Genomic DNA, 25318 nt, shown 5'->3' with positions numbered 1-25318 from the left:
ATCCCAACCGTTTTCCTTGTATTAATCTTTTAAAAATACAAAAACACAAAGAAATGTAAACCAAGGAATTACAACCATCATGCCTTGTGGACATTGGATTCACAAGCCTGCAGATATCTGCAGATCCTACACCTGTAGCCACTCAATTGTTGCAAATAAGATATTCAATTGTGCATATTATCAGAAAATCCAAAATTGGATCTTCAGAGCAATGGAATATCCTTCAGGATTCCTTTGACCTTCAAAACAGGTTCCTTCAATCAGTTTTGGAGTTTATGCCTCAAAAACTTGGGTGAGGGTGCGCATCAGTACTGCTGAGAGAACTGTCTACTCAGATTTCTCTGTACATGTGTTGTTGATTTTTAAATTCTGTTTTTGTTTTTTTAGGATTGAAAATCCTTCCCTTGTCTGCCAGCTTTCAGACATTATGCATAAGCCTCTCCTACGGAGAGCCCTCCGGGCGGGGTCCCCCGGACCCTCCGTTTGAGAGGCTTAGTTAAGAGCATCTCTAAAGGAGCCGCGACTGGGCGTTTGGGGGCGAACTTTGGCCGCCCGGGTTCCTTTCTTGCGCGCTAACGGTGAACTTAACACAAGTCCCTCCTTGTGCTCGCGGGGCGCGAGCACCCTCCCACTTGCGGGAGGGACTTGTGCCTAATGTCCCAAATTTGGCTTGAGGCTGCCCAGCCATTTGTCCAAAATTCCCTTCAAACCCACCTATCACTGTATACCCTTCTGATTTCTTCACAGCCTCAAGTACCATTAGAATCAGCTTTCATTTCTACATAATATCATGTATTCAGCACAATACCTACCCCCATCCCCTCAAAGAGAAATTGATGTAAAAAACCCCACTTTAGAGCCTATCCGGCCTGGTGTAGACCGGATAGCGCGTCCGGCCTAAACACATGAAAATAAGTTTGGACATCTCTACCGCAAGCTGCCTGCATGGGATGGCACTCTTTGAGAGACCAGTCATTTTTAAGTTAATACCAAACAAACCCGTGAGAGCATGTCCAACGGCGACCTTTGGATGATCCGATGGCTTGTTCACATTGCTCAAGAAGAGCCCTCACAAGAATGGCCGCTGAGCGGTCAGTGATGAATGGATTTACTTGAAAAAACTTGTACAAGATAGCTAAGATCAAGACCTACAAACTGGCACATGAGGCATTGAAATTGAAGCCGAAAGAGGGGAGTAAAAAGAGATGTAATTTCAAAAAACACAATTTTCTCTGTAAAACCCCGTCAGCCTCAGGCCAAGAATGGGACTTTAGTCATAAGCCTCTCCTTCGGAGACGCTTCGCGCCTCCTTGGAGAGGCTTAGAGCATTTCCACCGCGGGCGGTATTTTTGGGGCGCTAAAATTTGATCTCTGGCAGTGCGCAGCCAGTTTTAGCGCCCCAAACTGCTGTGGCATACACCGCAAGAGTCTGTAAAAAGTCATGAAAGGCATGCGTCGCCCCCAGTCCACTCCCCCGTCAAATCCACCCGGTTATCGAAGGGAGTTCTCTTGTTGATGATCGGAACAAAGCGGGTCGTTCCGGTCATTGTGCGGAGTATATACCCCTCTCAATAACTGGAACGAACCAGCCATCGAGGGGAGTAAATATGTACCTCCCTTGATGAGGTCGGAACAATCCGGGCTGTTCCGGTCATTGTGGGGAGTATATACTTCCCTCGATAATTGGAACGAACCGGCCAACTCCCCTCAATGATCAGAACGGACCAGTTTGTTCCGGTCATCATGGGGAGTATCCTCTTGATGACCGAAAGGAACCGGACATCAAGGGGAGTATGTACTCCTCTTGATGACCGGAGGAACCAGCCATCAAAGGGAGTATGTACTCCTCTTGATGACCGGAAGGAACCGGCCATTGAGGGGAGAATGTACTCCTCTCGATGACCGGAACAAACGGGCCATCGAGGGGAGTACCTCTTGATGGCCGGCCTGCCTTGGCCTGTGAAGGGATTGTACATTCGGGGGTGTGAGCTGTAGTTTCACGAGGAGTTTGGTGTGTGAAAGGGAGTTGAGATGGGGATGAATGAGTCCCTAGTGAGTCCCTCGGAGTCCCTACATGTAGGGACTCAAGGTCGATATTTAGGGACGGCCGTAAATTTTCAACACAAATAGCGCCCGCGGTGGGTCGGGTTGAGGCGGTAAACTCCTGAAATTTCCAACTAGGGCCCCAATTTAGGGCCCGCGGTGGAAATGCTCTTAGTTAAGCTCGGCTAACGGACCCGCAGAACGACCCTGGGAACACTGCCGGGGGGAGTCAAACCCGCGATCACCTGCTGACTTCTGCGGGTCGCCTCCCAGCCGCAATTGACCAGACACACCTCCATCCACTCGACTTCATCAGCAAAGATGGTCCACAACACACCCCAACTCCTACATCGAAGCTCGCCAAGACAGAAAAAAACATGTCTGCATTGGATTAAGTCAAGAGTCCTCTCGATAACCAGGTCTGTTCCGGTCACTGAGAGGATCAAATATGTACTCCTCTCGATTACTGGTTCTCTCAGCCAGTCATCGAGAGGAGTAAACAATTACCTTGATGACCGGCTCTCTCCGTTCATCGAGAGGAGTAACCACTCGTACATCCTTGATGACCAGGCCCGTTCCTGTCATCGAGAAGAGTGCAATGTGAGATAACTCCCCTCGATGACTGGTCTCGGGTCATCAAGAGGATTGTTTCCTCCTCTTGATGACCGGGTTTGCTCCGGTCATTGAGATACGTGCGTGGTCTTCTCCAGTCATCGAGAGGAGTAAACAACTCCGCTTGATGACTGGACAGTTCTCTCCGGTCATCGAGAGGAGTAAACAACTCCGCTCGATGACTGCACGGTCCTCTCCGGTCATCGAGAGGAGTATAAAATATCATGACCCCTCTCGATGACTGGTCCACTTGGGTCATCGAGAGGAGTTGTTCCGTCGTTTGCTCCGGTCATCGAGATACATGCGTCCCGATGACCAGAACGTTCTGGTCATTGATGTACATGCCTCCCGATGACCAGAACGTTGCGGTCATCGAGGGGAGTATGCTATACTCCCATTGATGACTGGAACAAGGGTGGTGGGTGGTCCTGGAGGAGTGAAATCCGTCTGTCGGATTGCGGCTTGAACAGCCAGTCCATAATTGGAGCTGAGCCGCGACTGCTGTGACATGTGCTCGCGGGCCGGGGAACGCAGGCCAACTGCCCCCCGGACCGTTGGAGATGCTCTATGCTAGCCTCCCACCCACCCTGCTCGCTCCTGCGCCGGGGGCGCTTTGCGGCGGCGAGGAACACGGGGACTTGGACGTAGTTGTAGCCCAAACCCCTTCTCCACACCTGCCACGGCAGCCTCTCCTATGCTTTCCTCTCTGCTTCAGGAGGAGGGTCTTTGATCCACTGGTACTCGCCAAGAGGCTCCTTCCTACCGGGTTGAGACTCCCCACAGGCAGAGACATCCCAGTGGACTCGAAGCCCTCCGCCGAGACCCGAACACTGACCCAGGTGAAAACCTACCCACTAGTAGGGACCACAGGGGTCTACGGGAAGAGCTTCCTAGTGGCAACGACAGCCGCGAAGTTCTTCCCGGAAACGTGTGCAGAGATGGAAGATTGGAGACGGCTTGGATAAGCCTATACCAACCTAGGCATATGTATCAGTCCTCGCCTGTAAAAGGAGTGGAACCAGCTAATAGCTTGTTTTACATCAGATTCCGGGTTTGTTGAGATGTGACATGTCTTGAACCGGATGGCAAGATGCTGTCGCGTCTGGTCTACCGTTCTTCCAAAGAGCTCTTCCAGTTCCAAGGATTTTTGCACTCTGAAACCACGAATACCTTTGGCCGCTGAGTTTCAAGACAAGATGAGCCTTTTGGGCCAACATAGGCCAATATTCAATTAATTATCGACCTAGCAGGGTCATCAAATTGTACACGTTTTCGCAGGCTGGAGTGTCACTCCTCAACAACTCAGCTAGTCTTTCAGTCAACTCACGCTTTTCCCCTCGGGACACTATCAGAGTCTCGTCTTCCAGGCCACCCACTCAAGGATGGCAGATTGGCCACTTTCACAAACTCAATGCTGGCTGGCTTTTTTTATTAGCCTCTGCCACGTGCTCCGCGCTGTCCAGGGAGTTCCGATGCACCCCGGTTTCCCGCAAAACCCCAGGACATCATCCAGCGTTTGGAGTGCCCCAGCTCATGTCGAAAGCGAACATGTGCCCGAAGGCTATTCCATCGTCCATACCGCCCAACCTGGTTTTTACAGCACAAGGATGCGCAACCCATACCCTTTGACTTATGCTGACGCGTACCAGTATCAATCCCACCCATGTATGCTGCTTGCTGAGCATTTAGTTCCAATTGTTCAACCAAGGTTACCGCACCAAAATATGCTATATCCACAGTACGCGTCAATCCTCAACGCAACGCCCGAGCGTCACGAGGAAATATTTCAACGTCGGATCAAGGAAAGGGACGAAGAGCGCGCTGTGCGGAAGGCAAAATCTTCACAAGAGGTATCCTCACGCTTGAAAGCGCTTGTCAAGCCGATGGATTCTGGCGGAGGATACGGTGGATTTTCGGGGAAACCGCAAGTCCCCGAACTACCTGTCCGACAGAGTAGTATTAACCAACCAGTAATGTCTCCCTCAGTGGTTCATAAAAATAATGTAAACATCTGCATCAATACACTACTGATTGTGTAAATCTTTTTGGCAAATTTTGCTGTTTTTAGTATTTGGCCGTAGATAGCGACGAACGTAGGCAGCTGCCAGCCAAGGGTTTAATTACGCCGACGATGGATTTCCACCAGGGAGAGACAGAAAATCAAGCCGGGCGCCAGCCAAAAGTTCCGAAGACCACTAGTGATACCCCAGAAAAAGTGGATCCAAGTTCGACCAAAATTGCGGAGGACTCTTCCACACATCTTGAACAGAAAGATAATTCCAGGGACCTTTCCACGCCTCTCAATGGGAAGAACAAAGCCAGCAGTCCGGGATTTCCTTTGAATGGGATTGGAGGCTCGGCATATGATCTGGCTGGACTGAGGGCGTCCGTAGATCTTCCCACGTTCGGGAAAGTTGAGGATCTGAAAAATGAGAAGTTTCCCGGGTCCAAGATTAAAATTACCCATCCTCTCTCTGGAAAAACTGTTGTCCCTGTGAGCGAGGCCGCCCATTTGACGAAGACTCAAGTAGTAAATAACCAAGACCTAACTCGCCAAAAGATTGATGTTGCCTCACACAATCAAGAGGAAACGTTTCCCCCTGCTGATACACTTCCGGTTCAAACTGGCCAATTGCAGCAAAGTCTGCCGCATGAATCAGAAAATAGTCGTGCGATGTCTGTACCCAATAAATTCATGAATGACTTGGAATTCCCCCAGCTCGATGCACTTGTAAAACCCAAACCTAACCTCTCAGAGAATCAAAAGACTGTTGTTGCTTCTGAAATCACTTACAAAAATGTGGTCTTGAAAGAGGAAGACGTGCCGATATCCAAGGCGAAAAAACTCACCGGAGTTGCAAAACAGAAGAAAAAAATTATATCCGGGTCGCAAGGAACTCATTGGAATAATCAAAATCCAAATCCTAACTTGGTCGAACCGCATGCCCGGGCAAGCGCAAAGGGTTTGACAGCAGTCGGACAGCCCCGGATTACGAGAAGTGGCCAAAAACCTCCCGAATACCAAGCCGAAGCCTTTCCATCGCTCAAGTCTCAAGCAACCTTTGGCGCCGCTGATGCAACCAATCCCAATGCTGACCGAGTCACATATTCAAAGCCCGCCAAGGTAGACCCCCACTTTTCTTCTGGTCCTGGTAGCGTAGGCGGCGTAGAACATTCAGGGTTGAGGACCCATGTAAAGACTAACAAGGCGTAAGTTTGACGCGAAATGAGCTTTGAAAGAATGTGAACGAAAATTGATTCATTTCAATTTACAGGAAGATTGATTTCACAGAGATAAAGAATGTGAACTCAGATGGATTGCGAAAGGGATACTGGGAAGTCTTGGGTAACCAAGCTAGTGTTGATTCAGTCTCAACACATGAAGAAACCCCAGCAGGTTCGGATCAGATATCAAATCCGGAACATCCTGTTCTTCCTTCGCCCGAGGGAAAAGAAAATAAAGATGAAGAAACTGATGGCGCCGACCTCAGACCTGATCAAAAGTAAGCCTGATCATCACCTCTACTTCTTTCCGATTCCAATCGACGTGAAATAATTGAAAGGAAATGTATCTAACAAAAAAACAGCGGCGATGGAACAAGTAATGATGCTGGTTCATTGCAAGTGGCAGGATTTGATGAATCTGGAAAAACGGCTGGTATGAAAGCATCTCAGAAAAGGAAAAAGAAGAAGAAAAAGTCGACAGGCAGCAAGCAAAAATTGGACGATGATTGGAAGTTATTGAAAGCACTTGAAAAAGAGAGAAAGTCAGTAAATCCGGTTGAGTATCAGACTTCTAATTAATTTTTGAAACACATCAAGTCCATTATTTAAAACTAAGCGGAAACTTGAACCTTGATCTTTTGATACATGTGTAGCACCAAAATAACATCTGAAAAGGAGCTAGGGAGCATCGAGCTGAAGGATGAGAAGGAGGGTCAAGGCAAGGGAGGATATACGGTTGAGGAAATAAATGAGGTGAGTGACCCTCATGAAATTGGGAAGATTCAACAAAAGGTTTTCAATTGCACCCAATTTCTATTGAATGATTGAAACTCTTTGAACAATAGAATTGATTTTTTTCTGAAATTTTTTTTTGCCTATGTTTCCAATTTACAGGGCTTTAAACTTCCAGGACCTTCTGACAAAGACGTATATGCGTTTATCAATGGACCTATTTTTCTATGCTTGGACGCAGCCTTGATACCTTTTGCCAGTAAAGAAGGTCACATTTATCCAGGGTTACCACGACCAAAGAGCCAGCGCAAGCCACTGAAACTTGAGGTCCTTGAAAATCGACTTAAAACTTGGAAAACAGATGCACCTCCATCAAGAAGGTTCGGCAGAGATCATGTGAAGTTATGGAGACAGCTAGGCGTAGATTTAGACTTGATGGACAGCATATCAAGATATATGAATATTGTTGACTCAACTGTTCATTTATCTTTGCCGGATTTGGATTATCATACCTACGCGGCACTCCGGGACGTATGGCACAGGCCTGAAGATAGGGTGAAATTTCTAGTTTGTGTAACTTGGTGGATGGGTGATGTTTTTAAAAACTCTTGGGAGTTCATGAGAAGGATGAAAACATTGGCCAAACAGGTTTTTGAACGGACGGTTGTTGACAATTGGAATGTGATAAGCAAGCACTTGGTCGAAAATCAAAATCTTCCCCAGTCAGAACGTCTTACCAAGTCAGAAAGCGACAGGATCCAAAAATTCTACTGCCTGACAGTTAAATTTCCCAAATCACCTACGGGCGCAGTTTCTCCACTGGAAGAACGCCTGGTTCCGGCAAGAAAATTTCTTGTTTTGAATCGGATCAAGGAATCTTTAGGAATTGAAACCTCAAACACATTTACTAGAACAAGACCAATTGGACTCGACGATCTTGCAAAAGGAAGCATAGTTGCGCAAAATTTTGAAGAGCTTCATCGAAGGAGCAGATACAACGGACTCGAGATTGAGAAAGTATTGGGCCTACTAGAAATGTTTGGAGTGGATAGGAGCACGGAGAAGCAGTTATTAGAGTCATCAGGAAAGGATTTTGCGGAATCTTTAGCGGATGAATTGATTCCTTTTCATTTTGATTCACCTGAGCAGCATTGGCTTAGAAAACATTACCCACCCGAATTGGTAGACCAAATGTGCGATCACATGGAACGTGAATTCAAGCGTTATGTCGGGATCCAAAACTAAAGCAGGCCTCTCATTCAAATAGTTACAAGTTTACAGCATGGTGTTCAGATCGGTGCGCTATTCAGGATCAAGAATATTCAGCTCATTCATGGTGTCAAGAAGGCAGAACGGGACATTCACAGTTCTACCTCAAGAGTCAAAATGTGGACAGGCCTCAAGATCTTCAAGAAGGGGAATTGCAACGTTAATGGTTCACCGCTCCGGTCCGTTGTTTTCTTTCTCTTTTCTCTTGTTGTTTCCTTTCCATTTTTTGTGTTGTTTTGTGTTGTTCTGTGGTTGTGTTGAAATCCTCTTGTGACATGTTGCTCCCAGAGTCGAAGTTCAAGTCGAAATTTGGAGGAGGGGTTAGAATGGGAGTTTCTGATTCAGGGAATGACCATCAACATTTATAAACTTCTGAGATTTTTCAGGTTTTTGGAACCCTCAGCTAACGCACAAGCAAATGCAAAGTAGCAAAAGAAAAAGCAAAGAGGAAGAAAGTGTATGTACATTACATAGTGACGGCCGTAACAAAAAAAAACCTGCACATGCAAACATGAGTATGTGTATATATGTATATCTGACTGTAAAAAGTTCTAAGGCAGAAGTATACATTACGCACTTCTTTTTTGAGTGGAAACGACATTAAAAAATTAAGAAAAAAAACCCTGTCATTTCAGACACCAAGAGAGAGTGAGGGATTACAAGAGAGGGGGTGTTAGCGTAGGGAGAGGGGAGGAGGGACGTCCGGAATACACTCCCAAGCGAAGAGATCGGCCTTAAAAGCGGCGAGAAGGGCGGGCGACAGATCTTGTTCAGCGGGAGCGTCAGCCCAGAAAGGGTCGACGAGTTTGAAGGTATTTGCGGCGGATTTGAGGGAGGAGGGCTGGGCGTGGTTGGCAGGAGTGGAGCCGAAGAACGACGAGGAAGGGGCGGGCTTGGTGGGCGCGGGGAGGGAGGAGGCCGGGGTCCCGAAGGCGGAGACTGTCGGCTTGGGAGCTTCCGGAGTGGTCGAGGGAGGGGTAGTAGTAGCTTGGTTGAGGGATGAGAAGCTCGGGGTGGCAAGCGAGGCGCCCGCAAAAGCGGCAAAGCCGCCGGCCCCGGCCGGCCCCTGACCACCGGCTTGAGTATTGCTTGATGGGGGAGTGGTCATGGTGGAGGGAGGCTGGCCGAACGGCGTTGTCGATGGTCCTGTGCCTCCGAAGGCCGACGATTGTCCGAAGGCCGTTGTGGTCGTTGTCTGAGGCGTCATCGAAGGAGTGGGAGTCGCGGGGCCTGCTCCGAAGGGGCCCGGTTGTTGGCCGAAGCCCGACTGGCCAAAGGCGGCCGGTTTCCCGAATGCGGACTGGCCGAATGCCGACGGCTTTCCGAATGCGGAGGATGGGCTCTGCTGCTGGGCCTGGCCGAAGGCGGATGGGTGACCAAAGCTTGTGCCCGAACCGGTCGTGGGCTGGCCGAATGCGCTCGTCGAGGTGCCGAGCGCCGATTGGCCGCCAAAGGCGCTGGCCGAGGGAGTTGATGTCGCTGGTTGAGTGGCTGCGCCGAAGACGGACGAGCCGGTCGAGGCCGCCCCGAAGGCGGGGGCAGTCTGGGCGCTTGCCCCGAAGCCCGAGGTGCCCTGCGCAGCCGAGCCAAAGCCGCCGGTCGGCTGAGAGGCCATCCCGAAGGCACTCGCAGAGGGGTTGGCCGTGCTGCCGAAAGCAGAGGCGGCTCCGAATGGGGAAGGCTGGCCAAAGGCGGACGGTGCCGAGGGAGCGCCGAAGGCCGCGGGCGCGCCGAATGCGGACGGCTTTCCAAACGCGGTCGCCGGCCCGGGCTGCGTGCCGGAGGAGGAAGGCGTGCCGAAGGCCGAGGGCTGTTGTTGCTGGCCAAAGGCGCTCATCGCTGGCCGGACCGACGACGGCTGGCCGAACGCTGACACCGTCGGAGTCGTCGAGGTCTGCGAGCTGAACGCCCCGAACCCGCCCGCAGAAGAAGACCCCCCAAAAGCTTGGGCCGCTTGCCCAAATGCGCCGCCGCTCGCTGGGCTCGGCGAGCCAAACGCACTCACCCCAAATGACGTCACCCCTCCCGTGGGCTTCCGGAACGTCGAGCTCGGATCGTTTAGCGCCTTCTGGGTGTGGTAGAAATGCTTGTAGGATTCCTTCGGGTTCTGGGTGACCATCTTCACCACCGAATCCATCTGCTGTAGAAGCTGACTTTCATGGGCCACCTGCACTCCGGGGAAGACTTCAGAATCAATCATCCAGCAAGTTTGTTTGATCGGGTCGGCCGTGGGAATCCAAAGCTTACGTATTGGGAGGTTGTGTTGTTGGCGCGAGCTTGATAGGCTTGGAACCGGAGCTCTTCCGGCGACACGTCGGTGCCATCAATCATGTTAATGGCTGACTTGTGGGGTGAGTAAACCGAGAGATAGTACAGCGGTTTCTCGCTCGTCAGGTCGTCTTGCATCGTCCGGGAAATCCTATCTACATGAAAAATATCGCGTATAACATGTTTAAACAAGATCGATCATCCTGCTTCTCGTATATATAAACGCCGCTTGCGGAATCCACTCACGTTTCGAAGCTGTCAGGCCCCGGTAAAGCGCTACTGTTAGTGGCGGCCTTGTTGGCCCCATCGACCACGTGAGAGTTCCGGCAATTGCTGCCATACTAATCAGAAGAGAATTAATCATCAGTCACCGCTTGTAAACCATACACAAAGCCAAAAAAAAAAGCTCAACTTTGCAAGTGCCTCTCAAGAAGAAGGAGCAACTACGGGTGGTGGACATCCGTCGAGATTGTCAGTCATGATACATTGGAGAGGAGGACTGAACCGGAAACGCACACAGCCATGATGGGTCGGTATCTGGAGATGTAGTGGTGTGCTCCGACTTTCCCGGGAGAATGGGGTCAACCGTCATACGGCGAGGCCACTCCAGCCGGGGGCCCCGAACCAGCCACCCCCGAGCCATACCCCCGTAATGAATCGGGACTTGTGTTGAGTTTGCGTCATTTCAACATCTCTGAGATCACTCTGCATCCCACCAAACATGCAGAGGCACTCACTTCATCCTCACGCCTTGCAGCAAACGCTGAACAACTATCCCGTTGCGCCGCCCCGGAGACTCCTCTTCTAATCAAAGGTCAGCCTCTGTCCCGTCCGCGCCCAAACCCTTGTGACAGCAATGCAAACCTAAAACTCTCTGTGCTTGATTATTAACTGTTCCGTCTGATTATTTGTCGTCAAATCAGACGCCCTAGAGGACCTCCCATCCCACACTCAGAAGTCGGTCCACACGCAATCTCATATTCCCAAGGCTCCTCCGAAAATTTTGTTATCATTCAAGGAAATTCTTGTTGTTGTTCAAACGGAAGATCTGGTATCGGTTGAAGACCTCGCGCGCGCGGCAAGAGATAAATTCACGAATTATTTGATTGCCACCGACACGTCAAATATCACTTTGCATACCACCAAAGAAACGGAGGCGCTCACTCCAACCTCGCGCCTTGAAGAACACGCCGCAGAACTTGCTTGTTGCCCCTTCTTGGAGACTCCTCTCATATTCAAAGGTACCTCCCCTGCCAGCAATGCAAAGTTAAAGCTCTTGTCCCCCCCCCCCTCTCTCTCGGCTCGATTATTAAATGTTTTGTCTGTTTATTTGTAGTCAAATCGAATCCTTTAGAGGACCTCGGACGCTTCTGGCAGGCTCTCCCAGCTGATGCCACCATTGTCCCCGTCGGCAAGATGCAACATTTGAAGCTCAAAGAATCCTATGTGCTTGGAGAACGAAACCTTGGCCGCAGCCTCCTCGTCCGCCCGATATACAAAGAGCTCTGCGAGCGTTTTGAGGCCAGGAAAGTTCACAAATCAGTCGTTACCGGTACTCCGGAGATTGGAAAGACGGTTTTTTCGGCTTACTACATGTGGATTGCTGCATGCCAGAAAAAAACTGTGGTGTGGCAGCCTGTTTCATCTGGATTGGGTGTTCCTCCGACCTATTTGATGACTTCAAGGGGCGTTGAACGGGTAGCTTCTGACAGTCCTGAGCTCCTCAGCGCTCTCGCCAATCCCGAAACCATGTACATTGTGGATGGTCAAGCTCCAATGCTGTCCTTTGTCAACGCCTGGACGCTAGTCCTCACCTCTCCACTGCGCGACCATTACAAAATAGTTCTCAAGATACCGAGATCAGAGCTATTGTATATGGAACCGTGGAGTGATGAGGAATTGAAAAATTGCCAAGCCTTCCTCTATCCAGATGAAGAAATATTGCCGACAGACCTCATGGACCAGCTTTTTGAGTCAGCTGAACTCAAAGCATCTGGCAACACTGATGCTGTATTGCATGATCTAGTCGTGAAGCTGACTCAAGCCATCAACCAAGGTCGATTGATCAATATCTTATATGCACATCGGGACAGAAGGCCTGACGGAGAGAGTATTCACATCATATGATACACCTATGTAGACACCCCGATGGAAATCTTGCTCACTATCAGTTGGCATGGGCATCACGCCGAGTTGAGAAGGCAGTGGTCGACAGATTTGCGCGGCAAATTCACACTGACCTGAAGCCTTTCCTCCAAAATCCTGGCAACTACGGTTTAGACTACAATTTTGACAACCTCCGTGGACTGATGTTCGAGTGCTACGCTCATGCTGTGTTGGGAGATGGGGGAAGGTTCCAAGTCCGTAGACGTTGCGAATTAGGAGATCCGCGGGGCGGCCAGAGCCTTGAGGTCACGTTTCCCGCGGCCGAGTGTCAAGTCTTCTGAGCTTGGGAAGAAGTGGACCTGACCACCGAGGTGCCTGTCGTCACTCGATATGTTGCGTGGACCGGCAACTTTTTTCCAAGTGTCTGTTTCGCAAACCCGTCCGATCAAGCACCAGAGCCTCAGCGAGGCTCACGAGGTGGTCAACACGTCTGACTCTCACCCCAGGCTTTACTTCCTTGTCCCACCCGACGTTTATCCGGCCTTCAAATCCCAGCAGTATCATGCCGAAGACGGGAAACTGTTCGAGGGACCCCTTGGCAAAGTCGGCTGTGTACAGCAGTGGGCTTTGATGATTCCGATGCCAGGCGAGCAGATGGCCGGAGGACCTGACGAGGAACAGCATGCTGCAAAAAAAAAACGGAAGCCTCATTGAAGAGATCCACACCCACAAAAAGATACTCCCACTAGCCCCCTCTTCGCTGTGACTCCGGAATCTCTCTCTTCATATGCTTGGCACTGAATGTGATCTTGTTCACCACCTGAATCCTAAGTTCAAAGATTAGTTTTACCATTCCAATTTGGTGCCATTTTTGTTGAATGGCTGCTTCCTTCCGGCATGGAGTGGGAAAACACAGCTTGTTGTACTACGCTGACCGGATGGAGGGTGAGCACTACACAACCTAAAAGCTGGTCTGAACTGTAAATTTCAGGATAATACGAAGTGACCTGAGACAATAAGATTTAAATCATAAATGATGACTCCGACAAGACACTTTTGACTCCAGCTGAATGGAAAAGAGCGTAAAGAGATAACAAAAGAATAAGAAGCAAAAGTTTAGATCACAAGTATGTACATGATTAAAAGTATGAGAAAAGCATGCCTGCAATGATGCAGGGATTATTTAGGTTTGATTTTGGACTTCATGACGGTGATGATGAGGGACGTGCGCAAGAGATTTTTATGTCTAGATGTACGAAAAGGGGAATAAAGAAAATAAGACAGTCTCCCCCTGCCATACACACACGCATGGCATCTGAGCATGCTTCTGACACTGTGAAGCAGATCTCCCTTGGCCTCTGATGCACAAATTTAAGGGAAAATTGTGGTGTGAGGGCGCAATCAGCTTGCATGCGATAACCTGTCCTCTCCAAAGCACCATGTCAACAAAGTTCAAAGGAGATGTTGCCCAATCACACAGGGACCATCTGAGAAAGGCACCTGCCTCCTGCCACATCTGCAAAAGAAGATGTTTTTCTTGTGTCCCCCAGCCCAATAATTGCTCCTACCATTATGATGCTTATTTAAAAGCTTCACAATCTAAAATATCTGCCATTGAGCAAGTTGCATCAGGTATGGTGAGCCCTACAGTCAATTGGGTGATTCCTGTTTGGTCAGATGTGTAAGAGATCTTTCCACGACCAACCTCACAAGGATAATGATGCAAATGACTGGAAATTGGTAGGTTGGATCCCCATCTTGATTTTGAGAAGGCTGGAAAATCAACAGATCTTTACCAATGAACTACCAATGGGCCAGCTATGCTAACCGCAGCATTACCATGGTGTTGTGTAGTGGAATTTGACTAACATTTAGTGAAGTGTTAGCACAATTGTGGGGGATCTGAGCTAGCGCTACACACACAGGGCACAAAAAACGGCCTGCTACACTTTCTAGTGGCTTTTTGGAATTTTTTGGCGCTAAAATTTCTGTAGCATGGCACAATGCAGCATGCAGCACACCAACATGTAGCTCCACCAGCTGGCCAAGAGGGATCCCTCTTGGCGAGATGGTACATGTATACCTGCTGGCCAAGAGGGATCCCTCTTGGGCTTCGGCGTGCCACATATTTCCCGGTGTTTCATTCTGTATCAACATAGCTCACCAAACCAATGAAAGTTGACTTTATCCAGCAAATTGATCTTGAGATGACTGTGCACGGGCATTTGTTTTCTGATCTGGTGGAAATTCCAAGAAACTCAAGGAAATGGATGTTTTAGAAAAATAAAAGCAAGGTGAAGATGGGGGTGGGGGAGTCTGAAATTATATCAGGAGGAGGAGCAGATGCAGGTGTACCATCCACCAAAAATTCAGAAGGTTCCGTATGTTCAGAGTTGAGTTCTGGTTGTTCAAAGGAAAACACCACCAAAACCAAAATATCTCTCACGCAAACATTCTTGATAACTAATAAGTCATAAGTACCTCCACCAAAGCCTCAGGCAAGAGAGGGAATCAGTTAATTTCACAAGAGGGATTCATACACATACCAGCTAACATAGGGCGCAGCTGTGCGCCAGCCGCTCATGAAAGGGAAAACTTTCCGGCCACACCATTTAAGCTTATTGGAGTAGCATTCCTCGCGAATTATATGTTCTGCCTCCAAGACCACGCTTCCGCTTTAAAGAGGTCTCGTTCTGTTCTGTTTTCTCCTCCATGTATTCAATCTTGTGCGCTCCTGCTGAGGATTTTCCCATCTTCTCAAGTTGTATTGGGCACTTGATCCTGACTTATGTCGGCAGCCGGTGCGTATAAATGTGAAGAACATGTAGAGGTGGCTTTTCAACTAAGGCTGAGATCAATGTGTTCTCTCGAGTAAAAAGGGAGGAAAGAATCAGTGAGGATAATAAAACTAGATTTTGTATAATTAAATAAACCGCGTAATGAAATGAATCCAATCCGGGGAAGGGAAGGATGATTGTTAAAGAGCGTGAAGGCAACATCTTTTACCTCACTCACAAAAAATATGCGAGGAAGGAAAAAAGGGTATTTCACCATTTATGAGGCTTCTGATCTCCCGGCCTGTCCAATTCAAGTCAGCATCGGTGGATCTTCGGCTTGTTAGATCCAGGTCCAAGGCCAAAAATCAACTCATGAAATTTTATCAAGTACTGAAACCAGCAGTGGATTTCTCAAACCGTTCTCGGCAGAAAAGGCTTGATTATGCTCACAGTGATAAAGATGGTTTTAGTTTTTTTATTACTGATTAAGTCAAAATAGAGAGCAGTAGGAGCAGACAAGCGAGATCTATGTGAAAAGATGGCGGCAACTTTATACGGTGCAAGATTAAATTATGGAGTTTGATAAAGATTGTAGAGACTAGAAGAGCAGGCATAGAGAAAGACAACTAAGAAGCAGAAAGCAACTTTATACAGTGCAATTGAAAGGGCAGAAATGTTAGTAGTAGAGAAAAAAATAGTTCTGCCAGAGGGTATCCCGAATAGTGAGAAATGAGAAGTGGCCAGCACATGGGATTTGAAGGGGGTGGAGTGGAACGAGTCAATAGAAAAAAAGAAGATGAAATAGGGTACACACCAAAGAGCACCGGCAAAGGAATGAGAGGGGAGGATCAGTTCCTCTTTCTCTTTGAGCGAGAGTTGGAACCTTCAGGTTGATTGTACTCTTGCTCTTCTTGCTCATCTTCCTCCTCCTCCTCCTCCTCCTCCTCCTCCTCCTCCTCCTCACCCTCCTCCTCCTCCTCCTCCTCCTCCTCCTCCTCCCCCTCCTCCACGGCACGCATCGGGAGTTCATGTCCCGGATGTTTGGCTTCTATGTGGCGATTGATGTCACCTGGGTTCCTAAGCGGGTCTCCACAGATGGGGCAGGGGTATGAGGTGTTTGGATCATGGGATTTAATATGCCTTTTCATATTCTTGACTGATCGGAAGTTTTTGCAAATAGGGCATTGCGCGGTTGGTTTGGGGACTCTGCCTGTTCCAGCGGGTGCCCGCTTCTTGGGTTTCTTCTTGCGGCCCGTTCCCTCTGCTCCAGCGGGTGCCCGCTTCTTGGGTTTCTTCTTGCGGCCCGTTCCCTCATCTTCGTCGGAAGAAGGGTCGACTGCGCGTGCCTTACCCTTGCCCTTCTTGTCGGTTGCGGCCCTGCCACTGGCTTTAGCCGTGGCCGCCCTGCGTTGTCTTTTGGCAGGGGGTAAAGTAGACGTGCTGGCCACTGGACCTGGGTTGGATCGTCCTGAGCGCGTCGGGAGCGCGGAGAAATCTGGCACTGGGATGTCACCCTCTGGGATAACTGGGATATCACCATCTGGGATAATTGGGATATCTGTAGAGGCATTACCCTGACCAGCAGGGGCACGACTCGGGCCGGCAGGGGCATTGCCCTGACCAGCAGGGGCACGACTCGGGCCGGCAGTGGCATTACCCTGACCAGCAGGGACACGACTCGGGCCGGCAGTGGCAATACCCTGACCAGCAGGGGCACGACTCGGGCCGGCAGTGGCACGACTCGGGCCAGCAGAAGGGTTAGAAGTGTTCTGGTTGGCCTGGTTGGCGGCGTATTCACGCGCAATGTCTTCCGCTTTCTCGCCGGTCCGCTGCATTCGTTCATAGATATCCTCGTGGCACTTCCTGATGTGGCGCGCGATATCAAGAGAAGTTTTTGGTCCATCGCAGAATGGGCAGGGAGGTTGAGTTGGCGGCGGAGCGTGTTTGGCAATCTTGTGTTTCCTCAGGCTCGATTTAGCCAGATCAGCGCCACACTCGTCGCACTTTACGCGTTCGCCCTTGGTTACTTTCTTGGCTCCCCCGGTGTTGGATGTTGCAGGGTTGGCTGAAGAGGACTGGGCGGGAGGCTGCGAGGTGCTGCCAGTGGTGGAGGAAGCTTGAGCATTGCGGGGTTGCTTTCGAGCGGCGGGCTGGCTGGCGGCTGGGGGTTGAGGGCTCTTGGAACTTCTGGTGGCGATCGTACGTCCGGTCCCAGGGCGTGGCACAAACAGCGATGGGGCAGTGCGCGGTGCCGCGGTGCGCGGGGCGGGAGGGGGAGGGGCAGCTGCGGGGCCCCCTGAAACACCGGGTCTCCCGTTGGGGGGAAGCGCTAACTGAATTGCGGGACCGGCACGGCGGGGGGAAACACCAGGTCTCCCGTTGGGGGGTAGCGCTAGTTGAATAGTGGGAGCAGCACGGCGGGGGGAAACACCAGGTCTCCCATTAGGGGGTAGCGCTAGTTGAATAGTGGGAGCAGCGCCTGCAGGTACAACACCAGGTCTTCCTCTGGGGGGTAGCGCAAGTGGAGGAAGGGCAGGGCGAGGTGGGTCGCCGCCCGTTTGACCCGAGCCCGCTTGCACAGAGGTGGTTGCTGCAGGCGGCGACTCGGATTCGTCGTCTTCGTCTCCACCAAAAAGGCCTTCAGGTGAGCTCTGCTCATCGTCTTCGGAACGCTGCGGATCAGGTGTGTGGCGTTGAGGCGAGTTTTGCGTGGCTGGAGCTTGGGCTGGCGCAGCAGCTGGGGAGGGGTTTCGCGGGGGTGCAGGAGAGCCTGGGCCAGCAGGGCCTGCGGACTCGCCTCCATGCGGGGAGGGGGGCTTGGAAGAATTGTTGTCATTGGAGCCCCCAAAGAGGGATCGCATAGACTCGCTTGTGTCTTCTGACGGAGACGACTCTAAGGCGGGTGCTGCGGGAGCAGAATCACTGGGGCGATTGTTGTCACGAAGCGCGGCGCCCCGCTCAGCCTGCTCTTCCATTTCACGGAACATAGATTCAAGGCCAAGCTCGCCCCGGTTGAGTCGAGGACTAGAGCGATTGGCGTAGGCAACAGTCTCGTCCGGATCGATGGGCGGAGGCACGAATGGGAGTGCAGGTCCAGCAGCAGGCCCGTCAATCATCATTGCAGGGCCTGTGCCGGCGTTGGAAGGGGAACGTTGAGGGGATCCAGGGTAATCCATGAGGTCCTCGAACCGAAGCGGCTGGTTGCCATCCGTTCCGGTGTGGAAGGGTTGCGGGGGAGCGGCCTGAGAAGCCTCGGGGAAGGGCTGCCCCGGAGCGGGTTGGGCGCCGGTGAAGAAGGGTTGCGCGGGAGCATAGGCTGCAGAAGGGCCTTGAGGGGCGGCAGCAACCTGAGGTGCCGGCGCCAACTCTGCCAGAATTGGGTCCAGCCACGCCTCGGTGCCGGGCTGCTGTTGCGGCTGCGGCTCCGAATGGGTAATACCCATGAGGAGGCTATCACTCCAGCTGGGAACATCGGCGGCGTCTTGCGGGCCATGATGGTTGAACGCTGCCGGCGATGTGCCGAATCCGAAAAATTGGAGGTCCATGTAGTCGACATCCAGGCCGCCAGTGTGAGCATGAGAGCCTGCGGCGTCGAGCAGCTGCTGGAGGGGATCAGCAGAGCTGCCACTCGCCATGGGGGCACCATTGGAGTCCAGAGGCCCCGCAGGGACATGGGCCCCCATGGGCGCATTGAAGAGAAACCTGTTTTGGCGCTGCCTGGCCACCTCAGCGGGATCCGCGAGGTCCATGTGGCTCTGTCCGAAGGGATTTCCTTCAATGATATCGAAAATTGAATTATATTCTGGCAACATTCCGGAGGTTGGCTGAGGGGCTGCCCCATCGGCAGCGTTGTTGTCTTGGCGGTGGCCGTCCATTCTGGAGGCAGGAAGAGGGGAGTAATGAGGGTTTGTAGGGGGGAGCTAAGAGCAAAAAAAGGCTGGAGTGCTGAGGGATTGGGTTAGTGTGCTTGGGGATGGCGATGGGGGCGATGGGGGGAGCAGCAGCACGGATTTCAGCACTTGCTTTATACCGGCGAAGCTCTCCCTCCATAAAGAGTGCTCCGAAAGGACGGCACATGGTGTCTCACAGAAAGAAAGCAGAAGTGGAATGCAGCGGCTCAGAAATGCGTTGCTTTTTGCTAGGCTGCCGTAAAGCTGGACTGAGTCTTCCGGGCGGCCCGGAATATGAGGCTTGCATTCCGGCCAGTGCGAAGCTTTTCCCCTCGATGCTCCGGAGGAACATTTGTCGGCAAGCTTTTCGGTGCGGTCACGTCCGCGACGAAGTGGCCATCTTTGTCCATTTGTTTTCTTTTGGATAGTATTGCCATTTCCGGTGACCGAAGGTCGACATTTTACAATGCTCATGTTGCACGAACTTATTGTTCCAAATGCATGAGCGAAAAGCTACGCGGTTGGCCCATCACGGCTGCGAGCGCGCGACCCGCGCGGGCGCGGACGGCCGGTGCGGCCCCTTCGGGCCCCACCGGCGGGAGGCCAAGCCGGCCCGTGGAAGGGCGCCGCAGCCGAGGAGGCCAGAGGCGAAATCGCCAAGTGCACGAGGGCCGGGCCCCATTACGCTGCTTGAATGCCTCATGACATCGTCTCTCATGTGATGCTTGGCCAGACTGCACACGCAGCGTGACGCAGCTTGTTTTTGGCCCAGAATGGTCGAGAATCGAGATTGCGAACTGGATGGCTCATATCCATCTGGATTGTCTGACGATGCACAGGATAATCTAGCACTTCAATATGTTCGCGGTACCCCTTGCATGGGGGATCACTGAGTCGGCTTCAAAGAACCGGCCATGACAGACCGTTGATGTACAGTGTACACAGCTGATTCCTACTCACCAAGATTCATTGAGTTCAACCGAGTTCACCATGAAGATCAGATGACTGCTACCCCTAGCGCGTACATACAGTCCCCGAAGGTGCAAATTCAAAGGGTGACTTTGTGAATACTTTCTGCGTCCGCAGAGCTCTGCTATATTGGTCATAAAGAATAGCAGTTATTATTATTTAAATACAAGCACGGCATTCTTGGCTGCTGGCACGCTATGAATATATGGCGACACGGACTACAACATGTGGCCGGGGAGGTCACTCTTAAAGGGGGGAGCCGCGAGGGACGGCCGCCTTTCTTGCGCAGAAGGAGGGCACACAATCCAGAGCAAGCCGCACATCCGCCCAAGGGTGAAGAGGTGGACGAGCAGCCAATCTGGCCCGATCTAGCATGTCGTCCTTTGTCATGCAGGCGCACACAGACGGCCGGCTCGAGCTATGGAAAGCGTGCAGCAGAGCATCATATGATGGTGTCACCGCTTGTGTGCGACTGCGGGATCAGATCCGTGATTAGATAATCCTCTTTACTCCTGGTGTTCGTCGCCCCCATGGGCCGAAGCCATCGTCTTGGTGGCTTCCTGGGTGTTGTTTGCAAGGATAAAAGAGCCACCCAGCGGCATGTCCCGAGGTCCCTAGCCTCCAGCCCCACCTCGTCTACCATCCAAACTTCCACAATCCTTAGACTTAAATATTTATCTCAGCCCCACTCCTTTAGTACAGACCGTACCGCCGCCAACATGATGCTCAAAGCTGCCTGGATTCTTGTGGCCTCCCTTTTCATCGGCAAGTCCGCTGAGCTTGCCGTCCCATACACCAAGCAAGACCCATCTTCGTACGACCAATACCGGCCGGGCGGCAAGCGTGAGTACTTCAGCCCTGCGGTCTTGCCCCGTGACTTGAGGCTGAGCTGAGGGCGGTGATTTCCGGGCATTCAGCAGGCCCTATCCCCTGGTCAGGACAGCCCGGAAGCGACTCGAGCTCCCAAAACGGCACTGTCCAAGGTGAATGCCGGATCTCTTTCCTGGCCGAGACTTCCCCAGCCCACTCCCATTGCCTCTTTGACTGACTTTGGGGCTGAATGCGCTCAGATGCCGCCAGGAAGCAGGGTACTCCGGATGAGACGGCCGAGGAGCCATACAAGAAGGGGTCGTACGGGTCCTACCAGCCCCAGCCGGCCAAGAAGTGGGCCGGCGACGGGAGCGATCTCGAGGGCAAGCCGGGCGCCGAAGACTCGGGCGCCTCCGGGGCCTGGTATCCCGCGCCCCAGAACGGGACGGTCGCGAGTGCCGAGAAGAAGCAGCCCGGATCCTCGTCCGCCGCCGCCGACGACGGCCGGCCGTGGATCAGCCACAGCCCCGACGGGCCGTCCTTGAAGCCGTACTCGGGCAAGAACAGCACCGACTGCACCCTGTCCGGCAAGCGCGGCCCATCGGCCTACCAAGGCAATCCGTACAACGCCACCTCGCGCGGCTGGAACGGCACGGGATGTACGCCGCTCCTGTGTTCTCCTCGCTGAACGCCCTGCCCTCCGCTGACATGCCTCCGTTCCTCGGGCCGCGCTGCGCAGCCTCGGCCACGAGCCGCCCGGGAGAGAAGCTCGAGGACCCGTCCAAGCAGCCGTACTCTGAGGCCCCGGGGGCCGGCAAGGACGGCGCCGAGGACGAGAACGAGGACGAGGATGACGAGGATGATGAGGACGAGGACGGGGCGAAGGACGACGACGCGGACAGGCACGGCCGCTCGTTCGTCGCCCCCGAGCCGCCGGTCGACGGCGACGCCCAGTCGCCTACCTCCAAGGGCCCGTTCGGCCACAACGACGACTCGCACAAGCTCCCTCAGCCCATCTACCATCCCGTCTCCTCTCCCAAGCCCACTTACCCCGACTCCGGTTACTAAAAAACAAGCCTTGTTCTCTCTGCCTGAACATCCAAAAATCTCCAACTCTTGTGTCTCTTTACAATCTTTCTCAAGCAAGCAATCGCAGTCCGTTTTCTTAAGGTGTATAGAATATGCTCGTCCAGATAGCCCATCGATGAGAGGCTGTCTCAGGGTTCAAAGTGGACGGTGACACGCCCCACGGGAGATTCGCTCTGTGAGCGTGTTGGTCCCGCGTTCAAGAAAATGTCACCTCTTGGGATGTCTTGCTCGTCCTCTCTGTCGGGCAGGTTCGGGTTGTGTGCAGTCCTTTCTCCCTGCGCAATCCAACAGCGGTGTGTTCCCACTGCGTCCGGGCAGGGAGCCGCCACTCAACAAAACCGATGGAACGGTCAAACCGATCTCCTGGGATAAGTATCCAATCCCCCCAGACCGTGCGCTTCCTGCGTTGTGCCGGCAGCCCGCCGGGTAAGCACCAGCCGCGGCCACGAGGCCTTGCGTTTGAGCGCTGGCGAGGCTGGGGTGGCCCCGGGGAGTCCTCGAGCCCGACCGGGGCGGGCAGACCTTTCGCTCGCGGGATCCCAGCTCAGCGACATCCGCTCCGCCGCGAACCGCATGGCCGCCCCCAGTAAGCCCACCTAGCCCTGCCCACACCCCACCCGCACTGACCGGCTCCCCCCTCACAGCACGCCGACCGCGCAGACACCTCCCGGCGCACATCACCACCGCCCCCGCCCGCCCCGGCCCACCCGCCCCCTGCTCGGCGCCGCCCGCGCTCGACCGGCTCCCCCGCCCGGCCGGCCCGCGCTGGGCCTTCAGCCCCACCGCACTCACCGTCGCCGTCCCCGCCCAGGCCTCGCCCATGCTGCCCGCACGCCCCGCGACCGCCCGCTGGGCCGCCCCCGAGTTCCTCCTCTACTGCGCCGTCCTCGCCGCCGCCCTCCTCGCCATCGTCCATGCCGCCCTCCGCCTCTCCTCCCGTCCGTCCCCTCTCCCCCCCTCTGCCGCTGCTGGCCACTGACGCCCGTCGCTCGCTCAGCCGCACACCCCAACTACGCCCGCTTCCAGCACAGACTGTCGCCCGGCTGGATCCGCGGCCGCATGGTCGTACGCCCTCGCTCTCTCCCTGTGTCCCTGTCCACCACCGCTGACGGACAGAGAGAGTGCAGGACAACTCGGACATGCAGTACCGCCGCTTCCGGCTCGGGCTGCCCAAGCTGGTCCTGCTCGCGACCGCGTATCTGTGTCTGTGGCCGCTCGTCCGCCGTCTGGGCGCCCGCCGCAAGGACGTCCAGACCGTCGCCGCCGCGGCCATCCTGGCCGCCCTGCACGGCGCATCCGCCGCCAAGATCCTCGCCCTCCTGGCGCTCAACTTCCGCCTCGCCCGGCTGCCCCTGAAGCCCCGGGCCGCCAGCGCGCTCGTCTGGACGGCCAACCTTGCCGTGCTGTTCGCGAACGACTACTGGGACGGCTACCGCTTCGCCGCCCTCGCCCCCGCCCTCGCCGTCCTCGTGAGCCCCCCCCCCCCCTCTCTCTATGCACATAACACACTGTCACTCGCTTAGCTGGCTGTTTGGGCAAGGACGAGCCGCCGTTCAAGGGCCTCATCCCCCGCTGGCAGATCGGCTTCAACATCTCCTCCCTGCGCCTGATCTCGTACGCCCTGGACTACCAATGGGCCGCCCAAGAGGGCTTCGCCGCCGCCCCCGTCAGCACATCTCCCCCCTCCCCTCCCGCACTCGCCTCCCTGACCTCTCTTGTTCCGGTAGACCGACGCGGAGCCCGAGGCCGAAAAAGAACGCGTCCGGGCCGCCCGGAGCGCCGCAGAGTACGACTTCCAGCAATACTTCAACTACGTGTGCTACCCGCCGCTGTACATCGCCGGCCCGATCCTGACGTTCAACAACTACGTCTCCCAGGTCAGTCCCCCGCCTCCCCTCCCCTCTCCCCGCAGAGAGAGAGAGAGTGCTGATGAGAGAGAGGGGAGACAGATGAAGCAGCGGCCCCGGACGATCACCGCGCCGGCCGTCCTCGGATACACCGTGCGCTTCCTCGTGTGTCTGGCCGTCCTCGAATGCATCCTGCATTACATGTACGTCGTGGCCATCAAGGACAGCCAAGGGTGGCAGGGCGACTCGCCGCTCGAGCTGGGCGTGATCGGCTACTGGAACCTGATCATCATCTGGCTCAAGGTGCTCTCTCTCTCTCTCTCCTCCTGCTCATGTGCTACAGGACAGTGCTGATGTGATGGACGCGAAGTAGCTGCTGATTCCGTGGCGCTTCTTCCGCCTCTGGGCGCTCCTCGACGGCATCGACCCGCCGGAGAACATGATCCGGTGCATGTCGAACAACTTCTCGACGCTCGAGTTCTGGCGCAGCTGGCACCGGAGCTACAACCTGTGGATCGTCCGGTAGTACCCCCCCCTCCCTCTCTTTTAACTTGGTGGCAGCTGACGGGTGTGTGTGTGTGTGTGTGGGCCAGATACCTGTATGTGCCGGTGGGCGGCGCGCGGAACATGGTCCCCGCGACCGTGCTGGTGTTCACGTTCGTGGCGCTGTGGCACGACCTGTCGCTGAAGCTGCTGACGTGGGGGTGGCTGGTGAGCCTGTTCGTGCTCCCGGAAGTCCTGGCCAAGCGCGTCTTCGCCGCCCACCCCGTCAGTCCTCTCCCTCTCCCTTCCTCTACCCTTCAGGACGAGTGCGTGTTGACGGGGGGGGGGCGGAAAACAGTGGCGCGAGCGGCCCTGGTTCAGACACCTCGTGGCGCTCGGCGGCGCCGCCAACGTGCTCTCCATGATGAGCGCCAACCTCGTCGGCTTCTCCATCGGCGTCGCGGGCGTGCAGATGATGTGGCGCGAGCTGCTCGGCTCCTGGGCCGGTCCGTCCCCGCTCGCTCTCTTCCTTTCTGCTGTCGGCTGACCCGGCGGGCGAGACACAGGCCTGCAAGTGCTCGCCGCCATCCTCGTCGTCGTCTTCTGCGCCGTCCAGGTCATGATCGAGTACCGGTCCGTCCTCCCCCCCCTCTCCCGCACCCTCTCACCCAACACTGATATCCCCGGCTGTCTGCGCTCGCTAGAGCGGCCGAGGCGCGCGAAGGCATCCAGCGCAAATGCTGACCCCCGTTGTACGCCTCCCACCCCCGCTCCTGTCCCCATGTGTACAAATAATCGAGAGACCCGGCCCCTCTCGCGCCCCACCCATGTGTGCCGATCTCTCTCTGTGTGTGTGTGTGTGTGTGGATAGGATGAGGGAGGAGCCCGAGCGGCCGCGGCTTCCTGCGTCGTCTGTGCGCCACTGTGGTCGAAGGCCGGCTCTCCTGCGCGCGCCGGACGCCAGGATACCGTGTTCCACCCTTCCCGGCCTGCCGGGCTGTCTGCTCTGCATCCCTCAACGCGGGATTTGCCTGCAAAACTCTGGTTAGACTTTTCGGGTCTAAGCCGCCATCTGCGGGCGTCCCTGGGTCCACCGGAAGTCCTCGGCCACGCCGGAGTCCGAGCTGCTGCAACGGCACCGGCCTTGGGCAGGCCTCCGGTCTGAGTTGGCATCCCTCTGCTGCAGGCATGTGTCTCG

The 25318-nt window shown here is 54.0% G+C and overlaps 6 protein-coding genes across 6 annotated transcripts; 4 read left to right on the top strand and 2 right to left on the bottom strand.

Moving 5' to 3' along the window:
• Positions 1-4037: 4037 nt before the first annotated feature.
• On the top strand, positions 4038-7857 carry PtA15_2A258 (uncharacterized protein; the record flags this gene model as incomplete). The annotated part of the gene is made up of 6 exons (XM_053166260.1): positions 4038-4658; positions 4724-5865; positions 5931-6158; positions 6243-6422; positions 6534-6633; positions 6775-7857. 6 exons carry the CDS (start codon positions 4038-4040, stop codon positions 7855-7857), a joined length of 3354 nt encoding a protein of 1117 aa, XP_053017500.1.
• Positions 7858-8554: 697 nt separating this feature from the next.
• Positions 8555-10673, bottom strand: PtA15_2A257 (uncharacterized protein; the record flags this gene model as incomplete). The annotated part of the gene is made up of 5 exons (XM_053166259.1): positions 8555-10048; positions 10129-10300; positions 10396-10490; positions 10562-10592; positions 10666-10673. The coding sequence occupies 5 exons, from the start codon at positions 10671-10673 to the stop codon at positions 8555-8557; spliced, it is 1800 nt and encodes a 599-aa protein (XP_053017499.1).
• A 1-nt stretch (position 10674) lies between these two features.
• PtA15_2A256 (uncharacterized protein) lies at positions 10675-12276 on the top strand (the record flags this gene model as incomplete). Its single annotated transcript, XM_053166258.1, has 4 exons — positions 10675-10678; positions 10907-10963; positions 11073-11390; positions 11486-12276. The coding sequence occupies 4 exons, from the start codon at positions 10675-10677 to the stop codon at positions 12274-12276; spliced, it is 1170 nt and encodes a 389-aa protein (XP_053017498.1).
• Positions 12277-12645: 369 nt separating this feature from the next.
• Positions 12646-12969, top strand: PtA15_2A255 (uncharacterized protein; the record flags this gene model as incomplete). The annotated part of the gene is made up of 1 exon (XM_053166257.1): positions 12646-12969. One exon carries the CDS (start codon positions 12646-12648, stop codon positions 12967-12969), a length of 324 nt encoding a protein of 107 aa, XP_053017497.1.
• A 3111-nt stretch (positions 12970-16080) lies between these two features.
• PtA15_2A254 (uncharacterized protein) lies at positions 16081-18907 on the bottom strand (the record flags this gene model as incomplete). Its single annotated transcript, XM_053166256.1, has 3 exons — positions 16081-16119; positions 16190-17219; positions 17367-18907. The coding sequence occupies 3 exons, from the start codon at positions 18905-18907 to the stop codon at positions 16081-16083; spliced, it is 2610 nt and encodes an 869-aa protein (XP_053017496.1).
• Positions 18908-20421: 1514 nt separating this feature from the next.
• On the top strand, positions 20422-24864 carry PtA15_2A253 (uncharacterized protein; the record flags this gene model as incomplete). Its single annotated transcript, XM_053166255.1, has 17 exons — positions 20422-20734; positions 20809-20874; positions 20962-21184; positions 21316-21511; positions 21632-21761; positions 22209-22376; positions 22435-22728; positions 22788-22855; positions 22918-23259; positions 23331-23456; positions 23518-23667; positions 23749-23940; positions 24011-24159; positions 24231-24405; positions 24479-24626; positions 24687-24753; positions 24825-24864. 17 exons carry the CDS (start codon positions 20422-20424, stop codon positions 24862-24864), a joined length of 2847 nt encoding a protein of 948 aa, XP_053017495.1.
• Between the last annotated feature and the right edge of the window lie 454 nt (positions 24865-25318).

This window comes from Puccinia triticina, chromosome 2A, assembly GCF_026914185.1.
Source record: "Puccinia triticina chromosome 2A, complete sequence".
NCBI lineage: Eukaryota > Fungi > Basidiomycota > Pucciniomycetes > Pucciniales > Pucciniaceae > Puccinia > Puccinia triticina.
The sequence above is the reverse complement of the archived record's forward strand: the minus strand, read 5'-3'. Positions and strand labels throughout refer to the sequence as shown.